The sequence below is a fragment of the Prinia subflava genome, chromosome 15, assembly GCF_021018805.1.
Source record: "Prinia subflava isolate CZ2003 ecotype Zambia chromosome 15, Cam_Psub_1.2, whole genome shotgun sequence".
In the NCBI taxonomy this organism is placed as follows: Eukaryota; Metazoa; Chordata; class Aves; order Passeriformes; family Cisticolidae; genus Prinia; species Prinia subflava.
The window spans coordinates 13751688-13779128 of record NC_086261.1 but is presented as its reverse complement, the minus strand read 5'-3'; the positions used below and the strand labels follow the sequence as shown (position 1 = coordinate 13779128).

Below are 27441 nucleotides of genomic sequence, written 5' to 3'. Positions count from 1 at the left end.
GTTTTTACAGTCCTGTGTAACTGCTGATGTTCATTGCAGGGCACTGTATTGTGAATTGATTCTGTACTTACTGCACAGGAGTGCCAGCTCAGTCTCTTTCTGTGTAGATGTTTGGTTTATTGGTGTCAGTCAAAATAACAGTGAAAGTACACCAAGGATTAAGAAGTAGGTAACAAATCCCAAGGTAGCTGAACTGTCGGAGAAAGTTACATTTGAAGTTTTTTGTAAAAAAACTTCTAAAAATCAGGATTATTTTCTAGTGCTACCTTTTCACTTCAGTCTTGGTCAATAATTCTGTTGCTTTATAAAACTGGACATACTGCCAATAGAGGTTGAATTTAGTTTATTGACAACACACAGTTTCTCCAAACATGTACATACAGCACTGACGTGTGAGCATATGGAATTAGAATGATTCTGAACTGCCATTGGTTTCCTGGGTTAAAGAGAACATGGCAGTTGCTATGAAATATTGATGGGAAGTCTCTTATAAATTGATCTCTGTTTACTTGGAAGCAAACACAAGCAAAAGTCATCCTTTTAAAGACCTGTAACTTGTGTTGCTCTATGTTTGTTTTCCACAGTCCAGGATTTTAATCAAGTACTGCTTGTAATATTTTTCAGCTAATTTATAGCCATCTTAAAGACAGAAGAATGGTCTTTGTATAGTTACTGATTTTGAAACAAAATTATGAACACACTGAACTTGGAGTTTGAAGGATCCTCACACAATGAAATTAAATACAGACTCTTTTCTGCCATTATTTTTTATTGTTTTCCAAGAGAAATATTTGGGTATACCTGCATTAGATTTATTTTTCTAACCAGAGTTTTGAGTAGTCATGTTTCAGTGTGAACTGTGGTGCTGTGGGTATTTTGCAGGGTACTCTCAGGTTATAAAAGAAGATACTGTGTTAAAAAATAAGATAGGGTAAATCACCTTTTAAAAAAATAGAAAATGCGCCAAAATATTGACATTGACTAACTGTAATAATTTTTTTGTTTATAAGCTTTGGAAAAAAAAAATTGAAGCAGTTGCTTTTATTGATAAGCATCTTTAATCCTATGCTTTCAGATATTAATTTTTAATATCTTTTCTAATGTCAGTGTGCTTAAAAGTGGAATTGATTTTTGTGTTGCTGTGTTTCTGTCTCCCACAGCAATGTGCTGGCTCTATCTGTGAGAAGCACGGCTTGGAGGAGTGTACATGTGCTAGTTCAGATGGCAAGGACGACAGAGAGCTGTGCCATGTCTGCTGCATGAGGAAAAGTAAGATTTATCTGAATCACAGGTGTAAATAGAGCAGGAGGCTCTGAGGAACCTGCTCATGGTGTTTGTACTTGAGGCTTTGTTACCTCTGAGAGCATTTTGTTCAAACGTAGTTCCAGACAGACATTGCATTGTACTGTGTAAGAAATAAACCATATATTCTGCATTTTTACAGATTAATGGAAAAGCATTTTGAACAATTAAACACAAGGCTGGGTTTGCATGCAGAGATGCTTTAATGCAACAATGGTTTGATCAGTTTGTATTCACTTTTCAGTGGACCCAGCTACTTGTGCAAGCACAGGCTCGAGCCGATGGCAGGAGTATTTCCATCTTGAGACCATCACTTTGCAACCTGGCTCTCCCTGCAATGATTTCAAAGGCTACTGTGATGTGTTCATGAGGTGTCGGCTAGTAGATGCTGATGGCCCTCTGGCTAGATTAAAGAAAGCAATTTTTAATCCAGAACTATATGAAAATATTGCTGAGTGGATTGTGGTACGTGTATTTTTATATTATAAGTCTGATATGAAATGTTCTTGGTAATCAGGATTCACAGTTGATAAGTGTTGATGTGCAGAGTGCTTCAGCATTTTTCAAAGTATAATTAGCCCTTGTTTTACTAGATTTTCTGTAAGCACCCTGTGTGCAACAAATAAGTTTGTTAGAAAGGGAATGGAAACAAACAAGTAAATAGGATCTGTTAATACCTCTACCCATTGACATTTTTAATTTACTGTTTTTTTCATGTTTTGACTCTTCATATTTGAATGTTCTGACTTCTTTTAAGGAACTAAGTATTTTGATCTTTAGCATTCATCATTTTTATTGTGCTAGATGACACTTTAATAATAATATACTAGAAGAAGAGCTAGAGTGAGACACCCTTGGAGAGCTGCACAGGCAATTTTGTGTAAGCTGTTGATTGTTTTAGGCTTATACAGCTCTGCTGGAGTGTATCTTCTGTGAAGTACCTTTCTGATACTAGAATGGAAGTACTGGGGCTTTTCTGTGGAAGAACTTCAGGACATTTCTTTGACATTTCTTTCAAATGTAGGATCGCATGTTCTTGGTGATGTTTCAGAAAGCTTTTCCATGACTTCTGAAATGCAGTATAAAGCCATATTCAGTGTCCTCTGTCTCCTGTGCATGTGTGCCAACCCCCACATGATCTTTTTGTTGTTGTGGTTTTGTTTTTTAGGCTTACTGGTGGGCAGTGTTGCTTATGGGAATTGCATTGATCATGTTAATGGCTGGCTTCATTAAGATATGCAGTGTTCACACTCCAAGCAGTAATCCAAAGTTGCCTCCTCATAAACCACTTCCAGGTGAGTACCCCAGCCAATCCTAGAGAAACGTTTTCTCTTCAGTTGTTTTGTTCTAAAGAGAAATTTCAGGTGTTTCAACCTACAGTTCTTAGTCTGGCACTGTGAAACTGCAAATGGAATTGATGCCAGTGAAACAATTCATGAAAAACTAATTATTGTCTTATTTTCCTAGAACATAATATGCATATCAAAAAAATCTTTGAAGACTTTTTCCAGCATCAGAGTTGCTTTTATTTCCAATTCCATGCTGCATTTTGTAAGAATTGGCCTGTTTAGAGAGGTACTGATGAGATACTGAATGTACTCTGTACATCCTCCATGCAGTTACTCAGCTGATTAAAACTTTGCAGGTCTGAATCCAAAGCCCTCCAGAAAAATAGCTGTACTTGATTTGCATGGCCAGGGCAGCCCTTCTGGAAATAACTTGAGTTTTTAAAATACATTTTAATCATGGCTACTTTTCTTTGAAACAGGCACTTTAAAAAGGAGGAGACCACCACAAACCACTCAGCCCCCACAGCGGCAAAGGCCCCGAGAGAGTTATCAGATGGGACATATGAGACGCTGACTGCAGCTTTTTGCCTTGGTTCTTCCTAGTGCCTACAATGGGAAAACTCACTCCAAAGAAAACCTAATAAGTCATTGTCCCCAGTCTAACTCTCAAAAATTGAAGAGGAAAAAAAAAAGGCATGGTGTGCCCTCAAAACAAGTGGAAGGGATTAATTTTTAATGAGAGAATCTTCCAGCTCCAAAAGAAGACAAGTGTTTTTCTTGAATTTTTTTGATTTAGTGGCACAAAGTCCTAGCATATCATGATTCTTTCCCCTTCTGTGCTCTTCATTGCTGCATTTTCTTCACTTGCAGGCAAATATGGCTGTAGTAAGACTTTTACTCAAGAATTGAGAAAAAGATCTATTTTTCAACTGCCAGACAAGGCTAGGAAGCTAGACCACCTCAGCATTGGAGACGTTACCTGTCGGTGTATATACCTTGTTATATGCAGACATGTATTTCTAACGTACACCCGTACTTGTGTGCAATTGTAAACAAGAGAATTGCAATATGGATGTTTCTTTGTATTATAAAACTTTTCCGCTATTAATGAAGAAATTACTGTTTAATTGACATACTCAGGATAACAGAGGATGATGGTGTGTAGTGGTCAAGGGTCCTGTGATGCTTTACACAGCAATTCTGAATCCAATCACACTTTTTTTATTGTTATCAAAGTTGTTTCAAGCACTCATTTCATCTTTATCCAACAGCTGCTAAGACACAGCATGCAAGACTGGATGGTCTTAGAGAGATTTAACAATGTGTTCTGCAAACTTTGCAAGTGTCAGAATGTTTCAAAAATGTTTTATGTTAAGTGTCTTCCTTGTAGCTCAGCATAAATATTTTTAATTTGTCTGATTATTCAGTGAAATAATCAATAGTTAGATCAAATATTTCCACGCTTTATTAGAAAGTTCTGCCTGTTATTCAACTTGTTTTAAAAATTGCAACCACTTTATTTGGGATGTTCAGATATTCTTACAGTTTGGTAATCAAGCTCATGTTCTAAGGGATGTGGAAAGAAAGAAAAGCTGTAGTTTTTTTATTTTCTTTTTTAATTTATCAGGTGTTTGGATAACTTTTCAGCATGATACTGTTGATTGATAACCACTAAAGTAGAGTGACTTGTCTGGCTACTGAGGCAGAGTTAAAACTGTAGTTAGGACTACCAATTTTCCCACATTTATACCAGTAGTGAAGTTCAACAGCACAATGTCCCATTCCAGAGTTTTTATTACGAATGTAAATAATTGGCATTTTTGAAGATTAAATAAAAGATGTCTTAAGGTGCTTACTGCTATGCAGGAGATGAAAGGGGGCATTACAAAATGTTTAAGCTTGTGATGTATTTATTGCTTGTTTTCCAAAAGCACCAAGCTAATTAGAGATGCAAATGGCTATAATTTTCCTGGCTTTGCTTAGGAAAAAATTTACTAAGGGTTGGACAGGCTTCCTTTGTTTGTTTTTTTTTTGGTTTTGTTTTGTTTTTTAAGAGTATAAGGTTTACACAATCATTCTCATAATGTGACGCAAGCCAGCAAGGCCAAAAATGTTACAGAATATAATGGGATCTCTTCCTTGTAAACTTGTACAGTATGTGGTAACTTTTTCAAAATACAGCTTTTTGTACATGGTTTAGAGACAAATTTTGTACATGAAACCCCAAGTCCAATAGACTATATAAATAATTCTAAATGATCTTAACTAGTTAGAAGTGTATGTAGTTGCTTTTAAGTCATTTTAAATACATTTGTTTCAAGACTGTGCAAAGATTGGAAGTGGGTTTGCATTTCTAAAATGGTGACTTTTATTCAGCAAGAGTTCTTAGTAACTTCTTGAGTGTGGTAGACTTTGGAACATGTAAATTTTTTGCCTGTAATGTTATCCTGTGGTAGGATTTTGGCAGACAGATGCTGCCCTATTTTATTTTGAGTCTAAGTTAAATGTTTTTTGAAAACAGAAATGTGCACTGAACTCTCCACTGCAAGTCAAGATGTGGTAAAGCCGAAAGGAAGTTCAAGACAATGAAACAGAATACTACTGTCGATTTCATGTCCACTGTGTTTTATACAGTCTCTTTTTTGTTCACTTTGGAAATTTTTACTAAAAAATGCAAAAAATAAAGTATTGTGCAAAGATATGTAAGGTTTTTTGAAACTTGAAATGCATTAATAAATAGACTTGATGAAATAATCTTCTGAAGATCCATTTACTTGTTGAGCCCTGAAAGCAAAGAGGAATACACAGATTCCTCTTTGCTTGATTTTTGGCTTTTACTGTCACGCCAAACTGTAGTTGTACTCTCTGTCAAAGTGCCCCTCTCAATTTTAACGTCCTGCAGTTATATATAAGAATAAATGTGTTTTTGTAACCTGTTTAGGGAAAGCCATGAAATTAATTTAAAATTACTTACATGATCACAGGAATAAAACTTTTCTTACCTTCAAAATGAAAATTAGTTGCTGGTGGGATGTTCAAGCCTGGCATCATCTGTTGGATACCTTTGGAAATCTATTTGGAGAGGAATATTGGAATTAATGTGCAATACTTTGAATACACAATTGATGGATGGGACTTACAGAAGGAGCAAATGTGCTTTTTGTGTTTTAGAACTGCTGAGCTGGGTCTCTGGGTTTTTATGTGTGTTATGGTTGATTTAAGTGATAAGACTGTTTTTAAAAGCCAGGTCCTGCCAGTGACTCTTCCATTTTGAGGGCTGTTTGTTGAGAGTGGCCTGCTTGGACATCTGTTTCCCAAAGTGAGCAGGATGGACTTTGATGTTATCAAAGCACTCTCAGAGTTCCTTCCTCACAATGCTCCTGCCACCACCCCCATGACTTTTTATAGAAGTGCTTCTCCCTGTAGCTAAATAGCACTGTCTGTGCAAGGGGCATTAAAAGGAAATCCCTTGGAGCAGAGCCCTCCTGCAAATCCTCATCGAGGTGGTGGTGACTGTGTTTAAATCTCTGTAGGAACTCAGACCAGAGGGGTGGATGCCTAAGCAGCTCAAAGACAAGTTTCAAGTATATTTTAAACTATATATGAAACAAATCAATACTTAATTTTTCTAGCTAATATTTGACATAATCTTTTTTGTACCTATTAATTTATTCATCTTGCATTTCTTAATGAAAACATTTTATTTTATATTTATTTTTATATTATTTTTATATACATTTTTATATTATTACTATAAACTTTTATTTATAGTTATTACATGTATACATTCACCTCATGTAGAAGCACATACAGCATAGTCAGAATGGTATGAGTGTGGAAAAGGCATTCAAAGTCCTCTTAAGCTGTGAAACTTTATACCATACCACACCATTGATGGAATTTGGGTTTTAATTAGTGTTCCAATATTTCTTTCAGGAAAAACACAAAAAGGAAGGAAGAGGTTTTTATTCCTGGGTATTGGAGGTTCATTATTGCAGAGAGGTGGTGAAAAGGACAGCAGGCATCCTGTCACTGAGCTGGGCCAGCAGTAAGCACCTGGTGGCTTCCAAGCTCTCAAGTCAGCTGGATGGAGTGAGACAGGAGTAATTCAGGGAGCACAGAGTAAGGCACCACGACAGGCACTTGAAATTGTACGTATGACTTCAGGTTTATGTTCAGGAATGGTGAGATGTATTACAGCTTGGGCTTTATTCCACTGTTATATCAGAAATTAGTGTATGGCTGTCAAAACAGGGACAGAATTTATTTGGGTGTAAGATTTGTGAACAATGGCATCAGAAGTATCCTCATATCCGCAAGAGTTCAAGTACTGAATGTTCTTTTAATTTTCCTCTTGACTTTTTAAAACCTTTCAAATTGTCTTATCTGAGGCTATACCAGCTTCTGTTAGTTGATAACTGGAGAAGTCATCAAACTGCAGTATCCCCATTTCTTGAGTTTCAGCACAATGTAGACACCTCTGACGCTTCTTCCACCTGCTTTTCCTGAAGTAATGCCTGTTTCTCCTCAAGTTTAGATCCCTTTATCAGCCTTCTTACCAAGTAAGTGGTAGTAATTTGCAAGAAATGCCAATTTTGATGTCTGAAATGTTCCTAAGAGCGTAGTTTCTCTGCTGGAGGAGTACAGCCCAATTCTTTTTAGCCTTTGTCTCTTGCTCTGTCATGCTTCAACATCTTCTGAAAAAAGCTTTTGAGGAGTAGGGGTAGGATTTGGTTCAGGAAGCTTACAAAATTCATAGCTTGGAAAGTTGGTGGTAACTGATGTAAATGCAATTTCAGTGACAGTATTTAATTGTTCTCTAAATAGACAAGTATTTTATAAAAAAAGAAAACCTTGAAGCAGAAGTAAGTGGCAGGTCTTTAGCTTTTTGCAGAAGCAACAATTCAATTCTAGAAACAATCTAGAGAGACGCCTAATTTGAGTTAGCCACACATACTTCTCTCTCTGTTTACTCTCATTTTCCATTGTGCTTTGGAAAACTAAAATGGCCACATTGTCATTTGTTCCTGTGTGTCATTCTGCAGGACAGGGTCCTTTGTAACTTCGTGCCCCTAAAAATGCTGTCACTGGGTTTCCAGTAATTGAGTCTCTCCAGTGGATTATAACTCCTACAAATGTAAAAATCAACCAAGCAAAGGGCCTTGGTGCTTAGCTAACTCTCTCAGATACTTTTGGCTGAAATTTCCCTCTGTGTATCCTCCCAATTTGACTCAGCTATTCTACTTAAGCAATTGATTCTTACACAAACACAGAACATATTACAGAGCTCTCATAATTATGTTGCAAATTTTAAATATTTGAGATAGCAACCTGAAGCATGAAATTAATCACTTAAATTGTAATTTTTGACACAGAAAGTGGAAATACTTTTGTGTTTAAAAAACCAGTTTGCTTCATTGAACAAAATCTTTCAAAGCACAAATCTCTGTTTTCAGTGAGGGACTAAGGATTCTTTTGCATGGGCTTTGTATTTAAATAGATAAATATTTATCTAATCAAGATGATACTCCTAGGAGCCATTTTAAATATTGGAACAGCTTCTGGAATGTACACTCAGGATGGACAACAATTCTCATTTGAGATCCAAGTATGCTTCAGTTCCCCAGTGTCGTTTGTGAGCCTTTCTGATTCTGAATTGAGTATTCCTGTTCGTTTAAAGGGATGGTGGTTATTGAAAACAGCTTGGAAATAAAGTTAATATTTTGAATGGTTGGCAGCGATGCCTGCATTCAACATCTGATCCCTGTTCACTGCTTGCAGGATCTGCTCAGCTTGTTCATTTGTCAGGCTATCTAAATAAATCCCACTTTATTCCTGTAAGATCTGGATATTTTGATTCAAAATTCCCTGCAATTTCTTGGCGTTAAAAAAATATGCTTTGCTTCAGGTCTTAGCACTTTCTTGCACTTTTTTTTACCACTTAGAAAACATTTAACACAAATCACATTCAAAATTCAGAGTTCAAGAAACCTTAATTTTTAATGATCCTGTGCCTAGCATTAAAGTGACAAATGAATACATATATACTGATTTCTGTTTCAGTATGCACAAACCGTAGAATAAAAACAATCTGAGACAATAATGTTACTTTTTGTTGTTTATATTCTGACATAGGAAACAAGGGAATTGTTTATGTTTGACCTTACAAAGTTTGTTTTTATGCTCTGAAGGTGTTTGAAGGTTTAACCATTTTCATTTATTCTGGCAGTTTCAATCTGGTATACAGAGATTTAGAATCTAAAAATCTCAGACCTTACCTGAAAGGATAAATATGATTTAAACGCAAAAATTAAGTGAACTTATTTGTGCTAGAATTTTGTGTAGTATACGAAGTATCATTCAAATAATTAAATTGCTAGTAATTTAAATCGGTTCTCTAATTAAAATAGTTAAATAGCAAAGCATTTTCAAAGAGAACAAGGCTTATTACAGAATTTTTAAATGATACTGTTATTGGGGTTTTCATATGATTATTACAGCTCAATCATTATATATTTTTATATCGATTTGGTAGTATTTTCTTTTGAGAACTATTTAACTCTGCCTTCATTAGGAAATAATTTGGAAAAGTTTTAACTGATAGGTGTAGCTATTTAACATTTCAAAGTATTTACAGGGAAACAAATTTTCTTTTTTTCCCTTAAATCCACCAAAATTCAGTTTTTCACAGGTTACAGTGATGATTTTGTCAAACAATATTTTTATTTCTGGTGAGCAGATGTTTTTTCAGATTTTAAACAGTTGAAAATTGACAGTTGCCTTGATGAAACTGCTCACTGACCATTTTCAGAGTATGCTCCTAGATGATCAAAGAGCATATTTCAGCTTACTGTTGGATGATGAAAACTAAATATCTTAATGTATTTTTTCACCATCTCTGAAACTGCTAGGATATTTGATGCAGCTATGAATTTTTAAAACATTTGACTAGATGTATCATATTTTGAATATTGTGGTGAGGAGTTGTCTTTTTGTGTTCTTGCTCATTTTCTGTATTCTTTCTGGAAGCGATCTTCACATCTCACAAATGTCTTCACTTGGGATGGATGAAGGTGAATGTTGTCAATGCTTTGGGGGCAGAATGTACTTCTGGAAAGAAAAGACAGCATGTGAGCATAGTGTTGATTAGAAAGCATAATGTCAGTTAGAATCTCCCATTCTTTAGCCATTTCTTTATCCCGTCTGTGACAGGAAAGCACCTTTCTGTTTTTATAGGCTTGTGAGGAAGGACCAGAGGTAGAGAGGAGCAGTCAGCTCCTGGAAATGAGTGGGTTGTGCCTGTGTCTCCCTGGTGTCACTGTGCACGTTCTCCACAGCACACTCACAGTCACTTGGGCTGTGCTGCCAGTGGGGCAGTGCCATTGTTCCAGCTCTTGCTGCCACCACCGTGGTTGCCCTCTTTGGGCTGCTGGAATATTGATATTTAGCCAGGAGGTTGCTAAAAATCATCTATGTAGGAATCTAACATCAGCAACTGCTCATGCTACAGAAATGTTGGAATCTGGTATTTTATTGCTTTTAATGGTCTGTTTGTTAATTGTTTTTTAAGTTTATGCTGTTATATCTCAAGTCTCTGCCATCAGATAATCTAACAAAGGAACTTTCATCATGTGTACAAAGATCACAAACATCCAGAGGTAGAGATACCCAGAGATAAAATATTGTCAACTGTTCAAATGCTTGAGAAAGCACAAGAGAAGTCAAAATACATTTTGTGTTTACTACCTTTTTAAATTATTGAATTTCCAAAATTGCTGATTCTCCAATACACGATGTTTGGCCTTCTGAGGAAGGCAGAAATCTACAGACTTTTCTTCTTTGAAGAAAATACTTTTCCTTGAGTGTCCTTTGTTTCTCCTTTTAGAACTACCTAATAATCTTTCATTCCCTCCTCTAAACATTAATGCAGTATTTCAGTGATAACTGAATGTCACTGCCCAGACTGCAAAGAACAAAACCCAGCACATACTCTGTGTCCACTAAAAGCTTGGCACAAACTGCTTCCACTTGCAGCAAAAAAAAATTCCAAGGAGCATTAGATACCAGCAATTTTTTTTTTCAGTGTAAGTGCACCCTTCAATTAATCATTTCCTAGATAAGGAAGCAGTAATTTGCTTGTGCCAGGTTACTGGCACAGCTGCACTGAACAAGAGCTTCCCAGTTAGGAAAATGACTTCTCACCTTCATACCTTTTATCTCAAGGTACAGGAACCTGTACCTAAACAGAGCTCCCTAGTTTGCAATGTATGCTTTGCTTTAATTTGCTTTGCCAGCTCGATCAGTACTATTTTGGTGATGTCAGAGAAACTCCTTTTATTCTAATGGCAGGAGCACATGCCAAGTGCCAGGTTAGGAAAACACCTCAAAAATACATTTTTAGGAGGATTCAACCCAGAATATGATCCTTCCTCTGTCCCCCAGCACACAGATTGTCTTATGAAATGTCTCTTTAAATTGTCTAATTTGTTTTTTGTGCCAATATTAAGGAGATGCAGCTCTACCAATAAGTTGTTCTGCAGGAAGTCTGCACCAGTTGTGGTGGTAAAAAAGGGAATGGACCAAGGAAAAAGAGAGTGCCTTCTAAGACTGAGCCTCAGTTACAAGGTAAGGCGTGGATTTCTCATTAATCTTAATTAAACTGCTTAGATAAAAATTCTCAAAGGATTAAAGCAGTGAGAATCATAAGTTTTTTTTAATTCTGTCTTCTGGCTGAAATTTCTCTGTATGAGTAGGCAGTTTCAAATGTGTTGTCAGCATTGCTGTATGTAGAGAACAAGGCTGCTCAGACTTTGTGATACATTTTTAAGCAATATACAGGGGAAAGAAGAACACCAAAAACAATCAGCAGACTGTGTAGCATGATCCTTCTAATGAGTATTTTCAAGAATGGTGATGCTGAGTTTCTCTAGGAAGTAGGTATTGAAAGTCAAATAATTCAGATTTGGCATATTTTTTGTAAGCAGGAATCTGAATATTTCATTATGTTAATGTTGGAATCATTATTTATCTTGCATAGTACCTTGTTTCATTGAAATTTCATATGGTCCTTATGGAGTGAGGTAATTCCCTTCATTGGTGTGACTGCTGGGGCTCGGATGCTTGTGTTTGAGCTGGGATAACCCGTGTGCCAAACACTGTGGTGTTACTGGGTGCTCTCATTACACTTACTTTTGCTGTGTTTCCCCTGCTTTCACTCTTATTGCCTTCACTATAAGGCCTGGCCGACGGGTGCCTTTTGTCCATGGTATTATGGTTTGGAATGTGTCCCAGATATTTTCCCAAACTGGAGCTCCTTCCCATTTCAACTTGATCATTATGAGGTCACCGATATCAGTGTCCAGGGTGATGAGAAAGGAGTAGGTTTGATTCCCAATAATACCTTCAACTCTGGAGAAAACAAGGTGAGAATAATGCTGTCTTAATTATTATGAATTAAAATGAAAAAAACCTAGGATTTTTCCCCCTGAAAACCAGAGAAAGAACTGTGTTTCCTTCTCCAGGACAAAACATTAATGTCTCGGGAAGGTTCTTCCTCCAGGTGCAAAAAAAGGTGATGAAATATGACAACATGCTAGGAAAGAACCAGAAGTGGCAGAAGCTTGAACAACTTGAAGCAGTAGTGGTTTCTGACAGCAAATAAAAGGTGTCCCATAATAGCATCTATGTTACAGCTTCTGCTTGCTCGAGCAAATGCTGACCCCCACTCTTGCCTTTGCTTTCACTAATACAGATAGTGTCCATCATGATAAATACCCCAAATTCTTTATCTTAATTACAGCTGATCTTGTTCTTTTGTGTTTTAATTGATTACACCTCCCTGTCTTAGCCGTGGGATGGACCAAAATAAGCACACAGAATAATTTCCAAATTTACTGTTTGTTTTCTAACAATCTTTTTTCTGCACAAACTCTATCATCATTGTAAGAACTTGTGACTTTCGGGGAGTATGAGTGAAGAGAGGACAATTTCCAGTTCATGTTCACTTAGCTGTACTGAACCATTTCACTCACAGCATGATTATCAATGTGATATGATATTACAAATTGGCATCTTTTGTCACATGCACAATTACATGTGGAACAATACTCACAGTGGGATATGCAGGTTTTTAGCATCCTCCTTAGTCCCTGCCAGTGACATGGTGAAGGCTGGGTCTATTGCCTTGCCTGGGATTTCATTGATAATGTGGATCTTGAACTGATAATGATACACTGTAGGAAGGAAGAATTTGCAAAAAGAGGCAAAATGCATGGTCAAACAATCAATAGATTTCTTAGGCAAAAGAATTTTGCCTTTCAGAGCAGAAAGTTGACAGTTATTCCATTTTATTTTTCAAACTAATTTGTTGAAATTGAAACATTGTCATTTTTTCTAGTTGTTGCTGTGCTGTGTAATCTGTTAGCATTTCAGGCCCTGTTGCTTTATTTAAAGGATGGAGAAAAAGGTAATCAGTGTTGAGTTTCTTCTTGGGATAAAACATTCTTCCATGGGAAATATTTCAGTTTTTCTGAAGTTTAATTGTCAGAATTTCTGGCAAGCCCTCTATCTAGTGACCAAGCAAATCCTTGTGACTGTGCATGACTAGAGATGTATGATACAGATCAAAGATCTTAAGCAACATGGTCAGGCCGTTTCTCTGATCAACTGGAAAATTGCCCTGCAAAACAGATGACTCACAAACTTTCCTTGACTGCATAATGATACATTGTGCTTAACACACATCTGTTAACAGTGTCATTAATGCTTCAAGGTCTAGGGAGTTTCTAGAACAACACTGTTTCAAAAAGTCAGACCTGAGCATTGTCAGCATGAGAAATGCCTAAGATGTCATCAGTTTGATATTTTGTAAATTATGAAAAAGAAAACCCCAACAACATATATTTTGACTATGTGCATACTGATACTCTCAGCTGCATTAAATGTCCAAAACTCTTCTATCTGGTCATTCTTCCAGCAACCTTCTAAACAAAACTGATGTAGATACGAAGGAACATTATTCCAGCCTCTTTACCCACTTCAGTCTTCACTATATCTGAGAATGGCTCCTCATACTCCTAATGGAATCATCTTTTTCTGCATATGCACAGATAGGTTTGGGGTTTTTTTGGTGCAGCTCAGAGTGTTCATGATGGAAAGTATTTACTGGAACAGCTCTATCCTTTTGTTGTTTTGTAGTTGTTGTATGTTAGTGAACAATGTATTTTCTTTTGAAAATGTGTCCCTCAGTAGAACACAAAATGGGTGATCCTGTGCCGCAAACCTGATGAGGACAAAGGCAGAGAGGTTTGTTTACAGATCATTTGTATTATAACTAATCTGTCTTTCTCTGGGTTTTCTCTTTATGTAAAAACTGATTTTTCAGTATATGATCAGACACAGCCTAAGGTTTTGCTGTGATTATGGTGCTTACTTTCAGGAAAAATCATAGAAAAACTCAAGGTCCCATCACAGTTTTTTATAAATGTTAACTTCTGTGTAAGAACCTGGGGGTTTTGTTTGAGTTGGAATGGTCTATGCTCCAGAATCTAATGTCATTAACTTGATGATTGTTAAATTTTGTGAAGACGGAGGATTGTGAAATGTAATGTTCAGTTGCTCAAATTTCTTCTGTTTGTGCTTCTCACATGATCTTCAAACCTTTTTTTTTTTAATGCATTACAAAGATGACTTTGTAAGCACCTTCCCACAGTTGCTGCTTTGTTTGGGCACTTTTGTGAAAGGACATCATTGTCTGGAGTACTTTTATCCACATATTTGCCAAGGATGGTTTTTTATGCAAAACCAGTTCTAACCCTAAAAATGCAACATGTTTAAATGAAATCAAAGCCAACGGGACAGAGATATTTTACCCCAAACTGAAACTAGCTCCATATCCAGAGAGGAACACAACCAGCGATCACATCTCAGTGCCCAGGTGTGGGAGCAGCGGGTGATGCATCCCCAGAGCCTGTCTTTGATTCTGATGAGGCTCTGACCCTGGCTGGGCTGGAGCAAGATAACATCAGGAACTGGACACAGCCTTTGGAGTTTTTAAATCTACTCCAAATATCTTCCTGAGCCATTTTAAACAGTACTAAGAACAAATTCAGCAGTTTCAGCTGTTCTGAGTATCATTCAGGGCCACGCAGATCCCTGTGGAGTCATCACTGAATATTTCACAGCTGTGCTAGTGGAAGACTTCCAAAATTATTTTAAAAGTACCTGAATTTTTGTTGGGTTTTGTTTTGGGTGGTTTTTTTGTTTGCTTGTGAGTGTTTTGGTTGGGTTTTTGTTTGTTTGTTTTGTTTTGTTTTTGATGTTATTGTGTTGGGTTTTTTGTTTTGTTTTTGGGTTTTTTGTTTGGTTGGTTGGTTTTTGTTTTTGATCTATGATAATGCATCTGAGTAACAGGCACTGTGGGGAGACAAGCTGTATAATGCAAGCAGCCTTTTAAAGCCGTTCTCCTCATCCTTTCAGTGTTCGTGCCGGGGTGCTCGAACGTGCGAAGCGCTTCCAGCCCCAAGGCCCAGGGGCCGGCGGCGGCAGAGCCCTCAGGGGAGCGAGGCTCTGGCCGGGCACGGCCCCGGCAGCGGCTGCGGGACTGCCGGGGCCGTGCCCGGGGCCGTGCCCGGGGGCCGGCAGGGCCTGAGGGGAGCCTTCTCCCTCAGGCTGAGGCTGTGCCCGGGGCCGTGCCCGGGGCCTGAGGGGAGCCTTCTCCCTCAGGCTGAGGCTGTGCCCGGGGCCGTGCCCGGGGGCCGGCAGCGCCTGAGGGGAGCCTTCTCCCTCAGGCTGAGGCCGTGCCCGGGGCCTGAGGGGAGCCTTCTCCCTCAGGCTGAGGCCGTGCCCGGGGCCTGAGGGGAGCCTTCTCCCTCAGGCTGAGGCTGTGCCCGCCCCGAGCCCTGCCCGGCCGCTCGCGCCCCTGCTCCCCTCACGCCTCATGAGGGGCAGCCGGGGAAGGAGATGGTGAGGAGAGCAGGGCGCCAGGAACACCTGCACTGACAGCCTCTCGGAACAGGGCTGTCCCACATCATCTTGCTTGTTCTCACTTTAAAATGTACGTAAACTTTTCCAGTGGCAAGGGAACGTCTCCTCAAGCGCAGCAGTGGGATCTGGTGTCTGAGTGCAATGGAACCCGGTTGGAAGGCCCTGCGCCCCCTGTCAGGCCGTGGCCCCTCTATCTGATCATACGGCCAAAACCCCACACTGACTCGGTAAAGTAATGTAGTAAAGCTAAAGCCAGAGTGCCAAATTTTAGTGCTACAGTTCAGCCTTGTAAAAGTCCATGCGATTCTGTTGTCTGTCCATTGTTTGAAAAGTAGTAATTTATATGTCATTTCATAGTCTAATTGCAGATAAAATTTGGGCAAATGTGGAACAGGATGTTTTAGAGGCCTCCCAGAGTAATTATGCTGCTTTTTTTGGCTTGGCTGTATGCCTGCATATGTTACAACAAACCTGCACGGTCCAGTTGTAGGAAAATCCTGCAGATCAGGACCCCGGGCATCTGCCAGCCCTCAGCTCGCCCGTGCAAGCATGCAGTGTGCTTTCTCCCCCAGAAACATGAGATCCAGGATCTCGGTGAAAGGGCATCAAGAGGGCCCACTGGGATTCTCAGTTATCTCAGCAAATTGATTATTCTCACAGATTTTATAAGCTTTAATGAATGAATAAATAGGACCACAAAGCTTAGGCTCAGTCTTCCACTTTGTGATCAGTGTGGATGCTGTAAAAAGTATTCCCACAAACCTTTGAAGGGCATACGTGCTCTTGTTTTCAGAAAGAGCCGTCTGCTTTTGGGCAACCTTTCCTCCCTGATGTTGTAGCCCAGGGTGTTACACCGGTTCTTCTTACAGCTGAGGCAGAGTCCTTTGTTGAAAGTGTTGATGTCGTTGCACCAGTAAGCCGTGCTTTGCTTGTCCTTGTGCAGCAGAGAGTCAATGAACAAATGAACTGACCTCTCATGGGCACATTTCACAGTTTGAGTGATGCCTGAAAAAATGCAACAACAGAAATTTACATGCCCTTGTTTCTTTTTACCATTTCAACTGCAGGGAAGTACTGTAGCCAAATATAAACTATAAACATATGTTATTGTTTCCCCCCACACACACACCCCTACCCTTTGCATCTTGGTTTTTGCCTCAGAAATCATCCATCATAGCAATTTTATTTCTAGGATCATTCAAAAATAGAATGGCTGAACTTCCATGATAATAAATTTTCTGCTTAAACTTCTCTGGCCTGACTGTATCACACTGTAAATATGAACTTTGATTTCATTGTTCTGGCTGTTTTTGTCAATAGAAAATACAGCCTGAATTGATGTGCAGTCTTTCAGATCATGCCACATTAAACAAAGCAGTCTCATTCTGGATTGCTGAACTCTCTTGGATTTTGGATGCTTAGGCAGCAACACCATATTTTGTCCCTATTAGACTGACAGACTCTTATGTTGAATTGAATTTTTTCTTGCAGTTACTACTTGGAAAAAAGGAGCAAAAATTTTATTAAACGCAATAAAAATATCAAGTAAGTCTGCTATTATGAGAAGTATCTTTCTGTTCTTTAAGTGCCATAGAATTACAAAAATTATTTTATGCAAATAGGATGTATCACGATGCTTTATATCTCCATTGATAAGCTTCGAGCTGATGCTTGGTTTCACATTTGTCATCATTTATCTTCTAACAAGTCAGGCCCAGATTTAGGCCTTGTGTGATGATAGTTGAGAAATACTCCGGCTCTTTGGGGGTTTTCAGTAAACACTTCTGGTTGTCTCTGCACATCAGGACCTTTTCCAGTATCTTGCATCAGTTTCTCTGTATGTTCATGTTTAGGTACGTTGGAGGTAAGCTTCTCTAGGTAACAGCAAGGCTGGAGCACTGGCAGTCAGGTCCTAGAGAGAGCATCTGCTGAGCCATCACAGGACAGGAGCTGGGAGAAGGTGAGTAGTACAGACCTGTGTTTTATTCGATTTGAAATAATTAATGACACACTAGACAAACCTGGCTTAATTAGGATAAATTTTCTCATCTCCTCTACTGCTGAAACAAATACCATTAAATTATTCAGAGGTGCTTGACAGCAGGATGCTCATGGCCTCGTTTTCAGGAGTGCTAAACAGCTCAATTCCTTCCTGGAGTCAGTAAAACCAATATGAACTCAAGATATGTAAAAATGAGATAACTGATCTCTAAACAACAAAATACCTTGCATATAATGGGTGATAATAACAATACTTAGATGCTGTTTAAGACCACAGTTATCTGGTTTCCCAGGGAGACTCAGTGCAGCTGCCCCGCTGCTTGCCACTCTGTGCCCTTGGTTCTTACCAGTGATGCCAAACTGTGCGATGTGGTTGTACACGTGCAGGATGTGGCAGCCGGGCTGGAAGGTGCCTCCGTTGGGGTAGAAGTCAAAGTGAGCCACGGGCTGCTTGATGCCGACACTGAGGCCCATGTGCTGCTTGGTGAAGGTGTGAATCGCATCTACAAAGTTTGCATCATCTGGAGATAGACGGTCTGTTGGTGACATTCCCTCAAACAAGGGACCAGCGGGGTCAAGGCCTGCAGTAAATACAGATACTGCCATTGTCATACACTGCAGAAGGACAGTTCTGCTGCTGTCAGTCTGTGATAAATTCCTGAAAACAGGCAGCACCTGGCACTTCACAAGGTCTTTCTCTGACCAAAACAGTAAGAACGCTTGTCCCACAGAGGGTACATGGTTACACTCAAAGCGAACACTGTAACAAACACTGACTGGGACTGCACAAGGACACAGGCCCAGACACAGACGTGTTTGTCAGAGACAAACTGTGCTTGCTGCCAGCGTCACCTGAGGGACCTTTACATAATTTTGTTCTTCCAAACTCGAGAGGTTGTGTGTTTCAGAGGTCCTTTGGAAGACAGCAGTCCCACAGCAAGGCTGACTTTTGCCTACATTTGGCACCTGAAACTTTATAAAGCTCCATTTCTTGTTTAAAAACCTTATATGTCTGCTAAATTTTGTTTATAATAATTCTTTATCTTAAAAAATCTTCAAGGCAGATTATTACAGTATTCAGAAAAATAATATTCCACTTAGGGACACTTGCTGATTTTTGTTTTCTGGATTTTTTTGCATGGTGCTCTTCTTGGTTGGGAACTGATTTAGGAAGAGAACTTTGTGCTTAGTTTAAAGCTGTGTTCTGCTTTAAGGACAAGCTCCCAAATTTGATAGTCTTCAGCTGGTACTGTGGAATAACATAGTTGCATAGATATAACCAGACAAGACTAGTAACACAGGCAGCAAGTACGGAAATCCCCCAAAGGCATACATTTCTTTTTAGCTTTAATAACTTCTATCACTATCAATTTTTAGAGCTTATTGTTACAAGTCTGAAAAACTGCTGAAGAATGCATGTAGCTGTTAAGGTAAGTAATGTGCTCTAAGTTTTTTACTTACCCATTTTCAAGGTGTCGTGTTCTAATAAGGTTTGAACAAGCAGTTCAAACTGCTTGGGGAACTGAATCGGTGCATACACTGGCATAACACCATGACACATTTTGTAAAATCAACTTCTTGGCATGCAGGCACGGCCATGAGAACTGATTGTGAAAGAGACTGTGCTATGTGGCAATGAATCCAAGATCAGGATTGTGACTTCAAAGTACAGCCATTTGTATTTGCCTCACTCCTAAATCTGATTAAAGGAAAATGTTTTCTCTGATAAGTTAAATGTAGCTGATGTGTGTCTTGTGTAAAATGCACTTCTGATTTCATTTTGTTTGGTTTTTTTAAGCTGTCATTGTGCATTAGATGAGGTACTCTGTGCAGTGTATCAATAATATTATAGATGTATTTTCATTACACTTATAATTAGTACAGTTACAAATCATTACAGAAGGTTCAGAATGTCACTAGTCAATCAAGGGTTGGGGTAACTTTGTTTGCTTTAAGCACCTACTAGGGATACGCTAATGCTTCTTGTAGAATGTATTCCAGAACTATCATTTTGGCTACAGGAGAGCTGTTTTGAGTTCACTGTACAGACACTGTCCCACAATTAAAACCTCAAGCACAGTCAGACAATTTCCTTAAAATATTTTTTAAATTACTCGCTAACAATGAACAGTATTTGAATGACTTTGGGTCAAGACAGTGGCCAAAGATCCGAGGTTAGTGGCTAACATTTAGTTTAAGGTGTTACTGGGAATGGATAAGAGATAGATTTAAGCAACATGAAGCTTGAGGCTTTGGTATATGATTTCTAGTCCCCATGCTTGTGTATTCTGGATGTCATAATTTGGACTGAGGTGGGAAAGATCAAAGATAGAAGTGCTATGAGACCTAATTTTCAAAAAACTTTTCATTAAGTTTTCTAAATCTAATTTCTAAACCAATGAGATGAAACTTCTAAACTGTGCTGAATATTGCTATTCAACAGCTAATTGTTGATATGGCATTAATATGTCAAGTATCTTTCTAACTTGATTCCGTTGACTGTTATTTTTCTTAAAGGTATAAGTCTTTTACCTGTAATTCTTCCAATCTTTTTTGTACCATGGATAAAACTTCCAGCAAATCCTGAAACATGAGCTCCTAGGCTGTACCCAATTAGATGAACATTGCTTCTGGAAAACTGAATGGATTCCTGGAAGATAGTGGCAACTTGATTTAGATGAAGAAATGTGAAAAGTAAACAGTGAAATATCTATTACAAGCTAAGAATACTGTGAATTATAACACAAGAAATTTGTATGTTGATGGTGGTTGAATGAGGTGCATGAATCATTCATCACATTTCTATTGGCTGAGCATTATTCCTTGCTTCTTTTTCATGCAGCAGGAAAATGTCACACATTTGGGCACTGCCACTTATCTTCCATGCACTGGAACACCATCAACACAGCGGAATTTTTGTTGTTGTTTGTTGAAACAGTCATTCTATTCAGATGTTCACTGCCTTTTGTCTGCAGCATTTCGCTTTCCTATGATTATAAAATTGATATCTGTTCTTTAACTTCAGGGTAAAACAATCCTCTATAAAAGCAGCCTTTTTTTTTGCCTGAGATACCAGGACAAGCCAAAGTAAAGGGATCAAAATATTGACCAGACATGTTAAATGATAACAGCAATGATATTTCTTGTACAAAGATGTGTGTGTGATTTGTAGCAAACCTATTGAAGCAGAATTGCCCTTCTTTCTACCTAATCAATGCCATGTACGTCTTAAGCATTTCACCTGAACTGCAAGGCTCAAGGTTTTTCTGATTTGTAAAGAAAAATATGGCATTTTTTGCTTGCAGGAAAGGTGAACCTTGCTTTAAATTTCCTTGTGGATGTTGCCTGTCCCAGTGGGGTGGCTGTGCAGTTTCAATACCAATCTCTTCTGAAGATGAGGTGAAACTTGCAGAGACTTCTTGTGAGAGAGACAGCTCTTAGAAATCACGAGATCTGACCAATTTTCTTGTTGGATGATGCTGAAATGGATGCTATTGAGGGTGTTACTGATCATGCCCTCTTAACTCCTGGAATAAGAGCATTAATATTACTTATTGTTTATTCTTTATTGAAATGTTGTGCGGCACTGCAGATTTTGTTAAATCCTTTAAGAATCTTTGAAATAATTATCTGCCTGTAAGCAGACAGAAGCATAGCAGGAAGGTCGTTGTGTGAGTTGGAATGAAGGGGTTTTAAGTGTTAAACTCTGGAGGGGTGCTTCTCAATATGAGGAACATTTACTGGTTGGACACTCTCAATGCTGTGAAAATGTGTGATATATTTAAATTCTGGAACACATCACAGTACAAGAGTAACTACCTACAATACTGGAGCAAGGAGTAATTTATTCAAGCCTTGATTTGTTTGTTGACACTAGAGAAATCACAGATTGTCTTTATTGTTGACAATGTGCTGTGTCCTCCTGGGAACTGATCAACATCCACCATTTGATTCATTCAATAATTAAACAGCTTCAAAAAATTACTTTAGGCTCCAGCAACTTAAACTATATTTGACCAAGAGCTAAGGTTTTTTCTAATATCACAATGAAAATGGTGACTCGAACTTTCCTGCCTTCCCTTTTGTGCCTGGTGTCTCTAACTGGGTGTGGTGTCTGACAGCTTCTTCTATCCCTGCCAGTCCTGCTGAGGCTTTCAATGGTATTTGCTACAAACCTTTCAGCCTTGCAGTACATTTCTCTTCCACCTTAGGCCTCACCATCTTTAAAGTAATGTGTTCAAAAATTCATTGCCCGGTACAGAAGTAGAATTTAATTTCAAAATAAGTAGCTTAATATTAGAGGTTGATACAGTAAGAGTTGCTTAGGATTCCTGGTTTGTATGAGTGATTCTCATTCTACTGTTTGCTTTCTGCCTTTTCTTAAATTGTGCTGGAGACCAGTGATCCTCTGCAGACTTGGCTGCAGCCTTTTCAATCCAGCCATGGCCACTGCTCCCCGTGTAGCAGGAATTTTGATAAATAGTCATTGCATTGGTGTGGCTCTGTACTCGCTGCTGCCTCCATGTCATCTGCTTTGTGAGGCATGTCTGTCCTCTTGAAAGGTCTCCCTTTACATTCTGAATCTCTAAGCCATTATTTTATCCTAGTATTTAGGAAACTGCACCAAAAATAAGACACTGTGTTGGGATTGAATTCTGCATTAAAAGCAGAAGTTTAGCACAGATAACATAATTTTCCTGTACTAGTGTCTTGCAAATGATGATGTCTGCCTGTTTTCTATGTGTGCAACAGGGTCAGCTGCCTACACACATGTTAATGGAAAAGTCAAAGTAGCAGGAAACTATCTCACCTCTAAAGATATATAAAAATATTTTCACAAACAAGACCACTTGCTTTTTCCTCTTGCATGATGCAAGTTCTACAAAGGCATATGAAAGTTTATGGGATAAAATTGTGCACTTCATTAAAGAAATGTGAGTGACTGAAATGAAAGCATTAGCAAGCGTGGTATTTCAGAAAGGTTGTGGAAGTCTAAGAACAAGTAAATGCATTTTTTCCAGAGAAACGTGTTGGTCTGGGAGCTCTCACCTCCAGCCACTGCAGGAACTGAGCAATCTCCCGTCCTGTGGTGCGCGTGTTCCACACGGCAATGGGGTAGTGCTGGTGAGCCAGCGTCAGCCAGTCTGCAATGACCACGTTCATTTGGTTACGCTGAGCCTTCAGAGCTGCTGCCATTTTCCAAATCCAGCTCTCTAATATCCCATCCACCTGGTGTAATTGAAAAAAGAAAGAAACAAACAGTAAGAAAACCATTGTTATGGGAAAGCAATCTCTGACAAATAGTTATTGTGAAAACATAAGGAAATAAAAACCATAGTATGAACAGGGAGGGATTAATGCCGATAACTAGATTTTAAGGGCTTCAACTTGCTTCAGTGCTGAGAATCTTTAGGTTTTGGTGGACCAAAAAAAAAAGAGTCAATATAATAAGGGTATTATAGTGTATGTTTTGTAACAGGAACTCTTATAAGTGAAAATTATGACTCCAAATACTTTAATTCACCCAGAGATAATTGGTAGTACTGGTGAAAAAGACAGATAGAAATGCCCAGGAAATGTCTGATTTCATTCAATAGCAGCTATCCCTGTAAGTATAAGCTAAAAAAATCAGAGAAGGGAAGCTGAAGGATTGCAGACCAGCAATCATCTCTAGCCATTCCATTTTGAGAGCTGCTTGTTTTGAGTCAAAAGCTGCTTGCTTTTGTCAAAAAAGACAATTCTTTTTTGAATACCTGGTTACAATTTTCTCACATCAAAGCATGTTTCTGATTTGATGGACTAGAATTATTATTTAATCTATCAGATTGAATTGTTATTCTAGTTGTATGTATTTCGTCAATTGATAAAATAACCTTATCTCTTCTAGTGTATTAGAATTTGGGAGTCTCATGTCTGGGTTTCCACATACACTCCTCTAAGAGCCCAACACCTCTGCAAATTAAGTTAATGTGAATGATGAACTGCAGTGGCAGCAGCTTCAGGCCCGTGGTTTGAGGAGTGTGTAGGTTTTGAACAAATTTTTCTTTGCGAGGCTTGGCTTTCATTTACTAAGGGAGTTGAATGTGTCTCTCTTATTTGTTAAAGGAGTTCTGTGCATCACAGGGGGTGTTCAAAATTCCTCTGCATATTTGCAGGTGTGCAAGGACGATCCATTGTTCCACCTTATGTGATTGCATTGGTTCTATGAGAATTCAAGGATCTGTTAAAATTACTTCATTTCTTATCCTGCCTTTCCTTTTGTTTCTTTTCCAACTGAGATGCTGATGAAAAGTCACTCTTAGTATTGGCATGCTTTTGAGAAAGATTTTTTTTTGGTGAATTGGTTTTTTACAGTTTAACTGAAGCTGTTCAGTGATAATTCACTGATGTTGAAGGCTTTGCTTTCAGCTGAAGGGGCTTGTGGAGAAGTTCTTTTTAAAGGTGTATCTGCGAGAAAGATGTGCAGATATTGTGGCACTTTTCAAAAAGTCTGTAAATATCTTGCAGTGAACATATCAGAGAAATGAAGCTGGTATTCAGCTCTCTGGGGCATAGCACATTAATTTAGCTACTTGTTCAAGCTCTGCTGGCTTTAAACTGGGGCTGCATTTAATCCTTGGCATGGGAGCCCCATGTGAAAAATTGCAGATTGTTACTTCAGAATCTGTTGGGAATATCCACTCTGTGTTTTTTCTAGCCATGATAGCTACCAGTGAAATCTTATCATCTTTGTATCACAACCTTACTTCTGAAGTTGCTTCCACAGCATAATGAGAAGGGAAGTATATCAAATCGGATGTAATATGAATTAAATATAAAATGTGAGTTCATACCGACCAGCCATGGACTATCATCACCAGAGGAAGAGAGGCATTGAAACTGCATTTGTCAAGAGTCTCCAACTGATTAACAAAAATCTGGCAGCTGCCCTCAGCTGTATCTGTATAGAGTCGAAATTTGGTTTTTAAGTGTTGCTGATCTTTCATTGTTGTAGTGTGTTCACTCTGTGATCCCAGTGCCTCTGAAAGGAAATTTGTGACAACAGTCATAATAGGAAGGAATGAAAACCTGAAGAAGTTACTAGTGAGCACAGTTTGTAAAACAGTAAATGAGTAAGCTCGGAACTTTTCCTATGTCTCATTGTTTCTTGTTCCAGCTGGGCCTAAGCTGTAATTTTGAGTCTCTTTGAAAGGGATCTCTTTCAAAGTCTGAGATGGTCTAGATGTACCTCTGAGTGCCTCTTTGTGAACAGTAACAGTTACACAGGAACAGTGATTGCTACGGCCCTTTATAAATGCATGAGGATTGTAAGATCACAGTACAGGTGTTGGGGCTTGACCATGCAGTGCATGCACAGACAGGAACACTCAGAGGCTCTTAACTCTACAGAGCATTTCTATTAATGTGCATTGCTAGTAATTGCTGAGCAAGCATCATTACACTAAAATAACCATTTTATTCAGGGTTATAACTGCTTTGAGACCTGGGTGACTGCTTAAAACTATTAGACCACATCATACTTCTTTTTTTCCTCTGAAAACACAAGATTAATTTTTTTTCTTTTAGTTGTAATATTTTTGATGATTTTGTTTTTAGATAAAATAGCTTGGTGCATTTAGGACAGCATTTTCAGAAATGTCTGTTAAGTGAGAAAGTGGGAGCAGTGTGAACTGTAGTCTTATGACATCATGAGCTTAGAAGGAAAAAACATAAAATACAGAGAAATTGCAGGAAAATAGAGTAAAATCAAGGAGAAGCTTACAAAAAGCACCTTATGACATGCAAGCCTTTCTAGTGAAACTTCAGAATATTTATTTAGCTGAAAAACTCCATATAATAAATATTATTGGAGCTAGAAAAATGGGGTTTAGTAGAAGAGGTGATGAACTAGATAAGAAAGAGGTTACAGTTTCTAGTATTGGAGAGGGGACATTTAGATTGGAGAGATTTTACTAATGGAGTTCTGGACAGTTTTTTGGCTAATCTTGTTTAAATTTTTCCGTTGAAGAAGCATCAGGAAAGGGACAAGACTGACAAAACATGGGATACCCTTGCTAATACTGAGAAGACCAAACCATTAAACGTTAAGAGCTAGATGACAACTTGAAAATACAGCAAGAGAGACTGGTAGAAATCTCCTACTATAAAGTGCAGGGTCATACAGTTGATAGGAATTTCTCTATAAATGGGACTCTTAAATTGGAAATGACACAAAGATAAAAAAACTTGACTGAAGTAATCAATAACAAAACTGACCATGAGTCACTGCTACCATTTGACTGTGAGAAAGGAAAATATGATTCCAAGATGCACTAAGGTAGATGGTTTTGGTAGGAAGAGAGGGTGTCAGTTGTAAGTAAAGATAAGTAAAACCAGAACAGTGTGCAGAGCTCCTGTTGCCAGGCGCATCTGTGAGAAAGATGTGGGGATATTGTGGGCACTTTCTCAAGAAGGCTGTAAATAATTGGCAGTGAATAGATCAGAGAAATGATACTGGTGGTTTCATTTCAAATGAAATTGGTGGTTCAGGTGTTACCAATTCCATCAATTCCAACAGCTGCTCACCAGCACTGCTGAAATGGTCAGGGAGGAGGCTTTTGTTTTCATTAGACCAAACAAGTGAAGAAATATGACTGGAGGTGAAAATTGAATATTTTATTCAATGAGAAGTTTAAATTATCTGTGTTGTAACAGCAGTGAAATTAGTTAAATTTCAGTTCATATTTTCTTGCATAAAAGTTCCTTAATAAAACATTAATATCAGAAAAATTGTACTTTGTCTTCTGAGACAACACATTTCTTTCTTTTTTTTTTTTTTTTTTGGGTACATCAAAACTCTTATGTCTGTAGATGTTTTTAGAAAACACCTAAAATCATGGACTATTCATTTCTATATTGTATCCGCAAATCTATCTTGGGGTTCTGTGATGTTGTCTTGATGAGATTTTGGTAGTTTAAAAGGAACTTGTGATTCATTTACAGGGGAGTCTGTCCTGCAAACAGATGTTGTGGCATGAAGCTCCCTTGTTTAAATATCTGCAGTAGAAGCACCTTGTGATGAACAATGCAGAGAATCCCAATGTGGAAGTGTGCTGGGTTTAGGTCAGACTATGTTTTTACCACATCAGTTCTGTTGCAGGCATTGTTCCAGGTTTAATTTCAGTGTAGCGATAAGACATGATAAAACAGCATATTTAATTTGTTTATGTGTGTGGCAGTTCTGTCAAGAAAACTCCTAAACTGACCTGCACTGGATGTGCACTGTTTTCTATTTGTTGCTAATTATTGTTCATTTCAATGAACAAGCAATGTTATGTTTCATAGCTAGGAAATGTTATTGAAGAAATTTATTCAGCTTTGTACAAGAGTTGGAATTTAAAAAGCTTCAAAGTTACAGAAGGTTTGTTGATAAGATTTGTAGCTTCAGTGTCTCACATTTTCCTTTCAGGACACTTTACAGTGTCATAGGCCTACGTCTGATCACTTCTTTTACAATGTCCACTTTAAAGAATTTCTGTTGGATTTTCTTTTTTCCTCTTGCAAAGGACTTTGTTTCTGAAATAAGTAATATCAGTAAAGGGCAAATCTACATAAAGAACTGAAAATTAGAAAGAACTTTAATGATGTTGATATTCTTATCATATGGTTTATTCAGCCTTTGGAGAGTAGTCTCTACAAAAAAATGAACATTGTGTTCTATTTTTAGCACAAAAAGAAAAACAAACAAAAACTAGCTTGTGCCTGTTCCATTGTACACATCCTTTCTTTGTTTAGTGCCTTGTTTTCATTTTCTTTTTGCTCTCTTAGTGTTTGTGCAATGCAAAGGCGCTTTGTCACTCTGTACTGTTTGTACGTAGTGCAGAAA

The 27441-nt window shown here is 38.3% G+C and overlaps 2 protein-coding genes across 2 annotated transcripts in view; one reads left to right on the top strand and one right to left on the bottom strand.

Annotated features, from left to right (window-relative positions):
* Positions 1-5345, top strand: part of ADAM10 (ADAM metallopeptidase domain 10) — a 41315-nt gene extending 35970 nt beyond the window's left edge. Inside the window, exons 13-16 of the mRNA XM_063412462.1 lie at positions 1161-1269; positions 1547-1767; positions 2471-2597; positions 3071-5345. Of these exons, the coding sequence (XP_063268532.1) occupies positions 1161-1269; positions 1547-1767; positions 2471-2597; positions 3071-3165 (552 nt within the window). The 3' untranslated portion in view covers positions 3166-5345. The remainder of the gene's footprint in view (positions 1-1160; positions 1270-1546; positions 1768-2470; positions 2598-3070) is intronic.
* A 3781-nt stretch (positions 5346-9126) lies between these two features.
* LIPC (lipase C, hepatic type) lies at positions 9127-24731 on the bottom strand. Its single transcript, XM_063412833.1, has 8 exons — positions 24410-24731; positions 22626-22805; positions 20109-20226; positions 17924-18157; positions 16338-16580; positions 12703-12823; positions 11781-11999; positions 9127-9701 (listed from the first exon to the last, which is right to left on the bottom strand). The coding sequence occupies exons 1-8, from the start codon at positions 24623-24625 to the stop codon at positions 9596-9598; spliced, it is 1437 nt and encodes a 478-aa protein (XP_063268903.1). The 5' UTR covers positions 24626-24731; the 3' UTR covers positions 9127-9595.
* Positions 24732-27441: the final 2710 nt, after the last annotated feature.

What these genes read in the sequence shown, in the direction of transcription:
- LIPC (XM_063412833.1), bottom strand. Translation starts at nt 24,625, where the DNA reads ATGACTGTTGTCACAAATTTCCTTTCAGAGGCACTGGGATCACAGAGT. An exon ending in TGATAGTCCATGGCTGGTCG is followed by an intron (nt 22,806 to 24,409) that starts GTATGAACTCAC and finishes CAATTACACCAG; the next exon opens with GTGGATGGGATATTAGAGAG. An exon ending in AAAAACCTGCATATCCCACT is followed by an intron (nt 12,000 to 12,702) that starts GTGAGTATTGTT and finishes TGTTTTCTCCAG; the next exon opens with AGTTGAAGGTATTATTGGGA.